Raw genomic sequence first — 6,099 nt, 5'->3', positions numbered from 1 at the left:
TAAAACCCTCCCAGGGCGCTTGCTACAGGGCCCGAACCGTGTCTAGCAACCGTTGCTAGGGGGCAGTGCTGAGGAGGGAGGCGGGGGTCTGCGGGGAGGAGGTGATACGGCGCATGCGTAGCGGGCGGGGCGAGTGCGTGGTGTCACGACGCATGCGCGGGGCCGGTTATGGCGGAGGGGGGTTCTGCTGAGGGGGAGCTGGAGCCGCTGCGGTTGCGGCGGCTGCGGGGCGAGGGCTTCTTCGAGGTGCCGGCGGCCGACCGGGTGAGGGGTTGGGGCCGTGTGGGTGAGCGAGCGGAGCGGGGTCCCAGCCCTGCTGGAGGTGTCTGGGTGGAGAGGGAGGCGGAGAGGGTCCTAGAGGCCTGCAGGCCCCTGGGTTGTGGGTGGGCCTGGGGCCTGCTGGGGGGGGTGGGTGGTCGGTTGTCCTGGGCCCGTAGCCACGCAGGTTCCCCCCCCCCTTGCTGGGGTGGGCTGGGAAGGGAGCTGGACAGCCTGCAGTGCCTGCACATCTGGCTGGGAGCAGCTTGTGAGGGGGACAGGGGGGTCCTCAGTGGGGGCTTAGTGGGAGGGGGGAGGTGACAGGGAGGGCGTGCTGGCACAGGGCTGGAGGCAGGAGGGGGCAGAGAAGCCGACTCTGTCCCAGCCACTGGCTGAGCTGGTGTGCCTGCGGTGTTTCTGAAATGCTGGTTTGCTCTGTGAGCACCAGAGCAGCACCGTGGTCTGCCTGGTGAGAGGTAAGGGTGTAGCAGCTTCAGGCCTTGGGCTGTCAGTGAGGTCCTGCTTCCCTGGGAAGGTTGGTGAGCAACCTCCGAGGGCTGCCCCAGAGAGCACTCTCACCTGTGATGTGGCTCTGTTGTTCCAGCTGGGAAGATGCCGGAGTGTGAAGGAATTCGAGAAGCTGAATCGGATTGGAGAGGGCACCTATGGCATAGTGTGTAAGTGCGGTGCTGGCTGCTCTCTCCGGGCCTGGGGTAGAGCCAGTTCCTGGGTGGGCTGCAGCTATCTGCCCACATCCTGACAGTGGGAGCATATTGGGCTGGAGCTGGGGGGTGCTGTCAGGGGAACCAAGGCTGAGAGGAGGCTCATCAGTACAGGGGTCCTGCTTGCTCACGATAGAACCAGTGTTTGTCTTTTGGCGCTGAGCACGCAGCCTGTGCTGCTTTTCCAGACCGGGCCCGGGACACCCTGACGGATGAGACCGTGGCATTGAAGAAGGTGCGGATGGACAATGAGAAAGATGGTAATGGAGGAGTGGGTGAGCTGTAGTAGGGGCAGCTCCTGGGGCGGGCAGGAGCATCCCTGGCTGCTGCTCGAGGCAGTCGCGCAGCTCAGCTGTTGCTCTCTGCAGGAATGCCCATCAGCAGCCTGCGGGAGATCACGCTGCTCCTGCAGCTTCGGCACCCCAACATCGTGGAGCTGAAGGAGGTGGTTGTAGGGAACCATCTGGAGAGGTGAGGTTCCCCTCTTCATCCTGCCCTCTCTGCCTTTCAGACCCTTCTCGGTGCCCTGAGCTGCCTCTCACAGCACAGACCTGTGCTGTGAGTGCTGGGACACAGGAGAGGTGTCCCGGGGGAGGCTCCTGACTATGTCTTATCTATGACAGTATTTTCCTGGTGATGGGCTACTGTGAGCAGGACTTAGCCAGCCTTCTTGAGAACATGCAGACGCCTTTTTCAGAGGCTCAGGTAAAGGTTGGGCCTGAGAGGGTGCTGCCATTCCAGCCAAAACACAGTGGGCACTGGTGTGGACTCCCTGGACCTTGTGCTGGGCTTCAGCAGGGCTGGGGAGCACTAGGTGAGCTGGGATTCCTGGGCCATGTGGGGAGCCTGGGCTTTGCTGGCTCTCACAGAATGCTCCAGGGACTTTCTAGGCTGGGTTTTGGGCTGGAGCAAACTGGCGGTGAAACAGTGGGGAGAAAATGTACCCCTAGACAGCCTGTTAGCTGCTCTGGGAGGACGTGGGGACCAACACACTGCAGAGCAGTGACAGATGTGGCAGACCACAGGGCACCTGAGTGGGTTTAACCCCTGGGGGCTTGCCTGGCTGGAGCTGCTCTTACAGGGGGTGTTGCTCCTGTCCTCTATCTCCAGGTGAAGTGCATCATCCTGCAAGTTCTCAAGGGCCTGCAGTACCTTCATGAGAACTACATTATCCACAGGTGGGAGCAATGGGATGGACATGGGGTGGGGGGGAAAGGGGATGTGGGGAGAAGGGGCTGATGGGAGGGAGCTGGCTGATCCTTGAACTGTGGTGTGATTTTTCACCTTCCACACCTGTGTCCTGTGAGCAAGGAGCACGGTGTAGAGTAGCTGTGGGCAAATCTGTGGCTCTGTGTGGGAGTACTGGTGGGGCAAGGAGGCCACTGAATGATGAGATTCGCTTCTCCTCATGATGGCTCAGCCCTGGGGCTTTGTAGCTGCCTGTGAGCCCTGGGGAAGCGTGGGTATGGGGGAAGCTGTGCCTGAAGGACAGTGCTGACCAGCTGCTCTCTGTTTCCTGACAGGGATCTGAAGGTGTCCAACCTGCTCATGACTGACAAAGGCTGCGTGAAGATAGGTGAGCCCCTGGCAGCTGCCAGTTTGGCTTCTGCCATGGATGTGCCCACAGCTCTCCCTCCGCTCCGTGACACAGTTGGAGCGAGGAGCTTGTCTCTCTCTTGATCTCGAGTCTCTGTTGCAGCTGATTTTGGATTGGCACGCACCTATGGGATGCCGCCAAAGCCGATGACCCCCAAAGTCGTCACGCTCTGGTGAGTGGCCAGCGCCCGGGGCTGAGCTGCGCTGGCTCAGGGTGATGCGGGTGAGTCCTTGTAGTGCGGTGGGGGCTTCCTTAGCGCCGGCTCTGCCACGGTCCCCTTGAGACAGTGCTGTCCCCTGCACAGGTACCGAGCACCCGAGCTGCTGTTGGGGATGACAACCCAGACCACCAGCATCGACATGTGGTAAGGGGAGAGCAGGAGGGGGCTGAGGCTGGCCAGGCAGGGGCCTGGGAGGGGGGCTGCAAAGCCGCGGCAGGGGGGTGGTCAGTGGACGGGCTTCTTCTGCCCTGTATGTCCTTTGCTCTGCAGGGCTGTGGGCTGCATCCTTGCTGAGCTGCTGGCCCACAAGCCGCTGCTGCCGGGCACCTCTGAGATCCACCAGATCGACCTCATTGTGCAGCTCCTGGGGACGCCCAATGAAAACATATGGCCGGTGAGAGCGGTCCCCTGCTACCTGCCTGCCCTGCCTGCTCTCCCTGCCTCTGCCTCACACTCCAACCCCCTCAGGGTTTCTCCAAGCTGCCCCTGGTGAGTCAGTACACCCTGCGGAAGCAGCCCTACAACAACCTCAAGCACAAGTTCCCCTGGCTCTCGGAGGCTGGGCTGCGGCTGCTCAACTTCCTCTTCATGTACGATCCCAAGAAGCGGTAAGAGCTGTCGGCAGCTCTGCATGGGCAGAGCAGGGGAGAAAAACTGCCGGTGGATGGGGCTGCCAGTGTCATGCTGCCCCTGTGGCAGGGCTGTCCCCAGAGCTGTGGGCAGGTCAGCGCCTTTGGGGGGTGCCTGCCATGTCCCCTCATCCCCACAGGGCGACAGCGAAAGACTGCCTGGAGAGCTCCTACTTCAAGGAGAAACCCCTCCGTGAGTAAACCCCCCTCCACGGGGCAGGGCTGGGGTGCTCTGGGCCCCGCTGACCCCTGTTTTTGCCCTGCAGCCTGCGAGCCGGAGCTCATGCCCACCTTCCCCCACCACCGCAACAAGCGAGCAGCTGCTGCCAGCACAGGGACGGAGACCCAGGCGAAGCGTGGCAAGCCCTGAGCACTGGCCCGCGGTAGGAGGCATGGCGCACGCCAGCCAGGACTGTTTTCCTTGGTGGAACAGCATCGTGGTGGGCTCCATCCCTTCCCGGGATTGAATTCCCTTCCCTGCACTGGTACAGAGACAGCCTGGCTGTGGCAGGGGACCGATGTGACCCAACCTGCCCTGGGCAGGCTCCAGGCTGGGGCTGGGTGAATGCAGCACTGGGGGCAGGAGAGATGGGGCCCTGGGCCCCCCGGGGCTCAGCAGGGAGAAGCTGGGGTGCTGGTGGGGCCAGCCCTGCCCCCAGGGGGGTCCTTGGCCAGTGCTGGCTGTGTGGGGTAACCCCAACTTTGCTGTTAATAAAAGCACCTGCCAGCAGCAGTGGTGCAGAGTGAATCACTTTGTTCCTTGGTTCCAGCTGGGCTAGAAGCTGTGGCCCTGCTCTGCTTCCCCTGTGCCGCATGTCCAGCCCCAGGGTCTGAGCATGCCCCTAAGCTCTGCCTCCCTTAAACAGAGCGCGGCCCCGCTCTCCTGGGAGGCAAGAGCTACTCCCGCAGGGTGATGTAGCAGCAGGTAGCACTGCAGGCCCCGTCCCTTCCCCAGGAGCGGGCACGCTTGGGCCACTGCTCCCCCTGCATGTCCCCATTGTTGTCCCTCCCGTGACTCCGACAGGGCAGGAGGAGACCACCACAGTGCGAGGCAGCTGTGCTTTACTGAGATGCACCAAGCCATTTACAGCGGGAGCGCTGGGTTTGGAGCAGGGACCCATCCCCCTGGAGCCTTGGCAGGCTCCTACTGCTCCGGGGGCAAAGCAGAGCACGGCACAGGCACCGCTACCTCCCAGCAGGGCGAGTTCGGTGTCCCTCAGGCTGAGCGATGGCCGTCCCCATCCCCTTCCAGCCACGGCAGGGACGGGTGCAGCCAGCAGCAGAACCCCAAGGGGTGCTAGGACCAGGGAGCGGAACTGTCGGCCAGCAGCATGTCCACCTCTGTCCGTTGCAGCCAGAGCCGTTGCTGCCTCTCGCTGCGCAGCTCCTGCCCGTGGTGGTGGGTGCGGCAGGCCTGCCCGGCTGCGCAGGTGCTGGCATGGAGCTGCTGGCAGGTGGTGCAGCAGTAGGAGGGCAATGCACCCCGGCGCAAGCAGGAGTGCAGCTGGTAGCAGGGCAGCTCGGGGGCTTCCTGGCTGGGGGAGGTTGGTGAATTTTGGGGCTCCCCTGGCACTTGGGGGCTTCTGCTCCCTGCAGCCAGGGTGGAGAGTGGGCTGCCAGCCCCGCTGAGCTCCTGCTCCAGGAAGAGGAGAGAGGAGGAGGTGTCCAGGTTGGGGTTGCCCAGGGAGGGCACCGGCTCCTGCCCACACTTGCCATCTCTGCGGTGGTCCCAGCTCCTCCCAGGCACATCTTGAGCACCCCGTGGGCTGCCAGGGTCCCTCCATGGCACTGCGGGGGCTGCGTCCTCTCCCCCTGCGTCCTCGGGGCCAGCTGGTGTCTCCTGGTAGAGATCCACGCTGTCGCCACAGTTGGCAGCCGCCTCATGTTGCGTCCCCAGCTGCTGCAGCATCTCCACGCAGGCCTCCACGTCCCCGGCCAGCCGGCGTGCCTCCAGCAGATCTTCGGCGCGCAGCTGGCGCGGCCGCAGCCGCCTCACCACCTCTGCCAGGATCTCACACTCCAGCCGGCAGGCAAAGAAGCCGCAGGCGGCAGCGACCAGCTCGGGCTTGGAGAGCGGCCGGGTGACGGCCAGACAGTGCCAGCCACGCCGTTCATAGCCCAACCGGCCGAAGCTCCGCACCAAGTCGTCTTCGGGGAGCGCCGGGCGCAGCAAATGCATGTACGCACCGGAGAAGGTCTGTAAGGAGAACGGGGAGGGGGGGTACAGCTGGAGACGCCCTGCCGGCACATCCGTCATCCCCCTGCCGGTGCCGCCACTGCCCCGGTCCTCACCTGGACGGTGCCGAACTCCTTGCGCCAGGGGAAGAGGTAGAGGTTGACGGCCGCCAGCTCCAGCAGCTGGAAGGCGCCGGCCAGGCCCCGCAGCGCCGGTCCCGGGTCGGGCCGGTCCCGTAAGCCACGGGCCAGCAGGACCGGGGCGTCCTCCTGCAGGGCCCCCAGCACCGCCGGCTCCCGCCGCAGCCGCTGCCCCAGCCGCTCCCCGAAGGAGGGGTCGGAGCAGGGCCCGGCGCGGCCCTGACGGAACTCCCGCTCCAGGCAGCGCCGGTACTCCTGCCGGTACTCCTGCCGGTGGAACTCCTCCTGCCGCAGCGCCGAGCCCGCGCACATCCTGGGGGTGCAGCAGCGTGAACCTCCCCCCCTCCCCAAGCCCCG

At 64.5% G+C, this 6,099-nt stretch overlaps 2 protein-coding genes across 3 annotated transcripts; one reads left to right on the top strand and one right to left on the bottom strand.

Annotated features, from left to right (window-relative positions):
* The first annotated feature begins 30 nt into the window (after positions 1 to 30).
* On the top strand, positions 31 to 4,142 carry CDK10 (cyclin-dependent kinase 10). 2 transcript variants are annotated; one of them, XM_010579559.1, is made up of 13 exons: positions 31 to 101; positions 863 to 935; positions 1,169 to 1,240; positions 1,349 to 1,451; positions 1,604 to 1,685; positions 2,091 to 2,158; positions 2,504 to 2,556; positions 2,680 to 2,749; positions 2,882 to 2,941; positions 3,068 to 3,191; positions 3,266 to 3,405; positions 3,567 to 3,619; positions 3,693 to 4,142. In XM_010579559.1, the coding sequence occupies exons 3-13, from the start codon at positions 1,222 to 1,224 to the stop codon at positions 3,794 to 3,796; spliced, it is 876 nt and encodes a 291-aa protein (XP_010577861.1). In that variant the 5' UTR covers positions 31 to 101; positions 863 to 935; positions 1,169 to 1,221; the 3' UTR covers positions 3,797 to 4,142. The 2 variants fall into 2 exon arrangements, with proteins under 2 accessions (XP_010577861.1, XP_010577860.1); XM_010579558.1 differs by lacking the exon at positions 31 to 101 and adding an exon at positions 136 to 264.
* Positions 4,143 to 4,485: 343 nt separating this feature from the next.
* On the bottom strand, positions 4,486 to 6,072 carry SPATA2L (spermatogenesis associated 2-like). Its single transcript, XM_010579699.1, has 2 exons — positions 5,719 to 6,072; positions 4,486 to 5,623 (listed from the first exon to the last, which is right to left on the bottom strand). Exons 1-2 carry the CDS (start codon positions 6,052 to 6,054, stop codon positions 4,724 to 4,726), a joined length of 1,236 nt encoding a protein of 411 aa, XP_010578001.1. The 5' UTR covers positions 6,055 to 6,072; the 3' UTR covers positions 4,486 to 4,723.
* Between the last annotated feature and the right edge of the window lie 27 nt (positions 6,073 to 6,099).

The sequence above is a fragment of the Haliaeetus leucocephalus genome, unplaced genomic scaffold (assembly GCF_000737465.1).
Source record: "Haliaeetus leucocephalus isolate CR32 unplaced genomic scaffold, Haliaeetus_leucocephalus-4.0 Scaffold668, whole genome shotgun sequence".
NCBI lineage: Eukaryota > Metazoa > Chordata > Aves > Accipitriformes > Accipitridae > Haliaeetus > Haliaeetus leucocephalus.
This window is presented reverse-complemented; position numbering and strand designations above follow the sequence as displayed.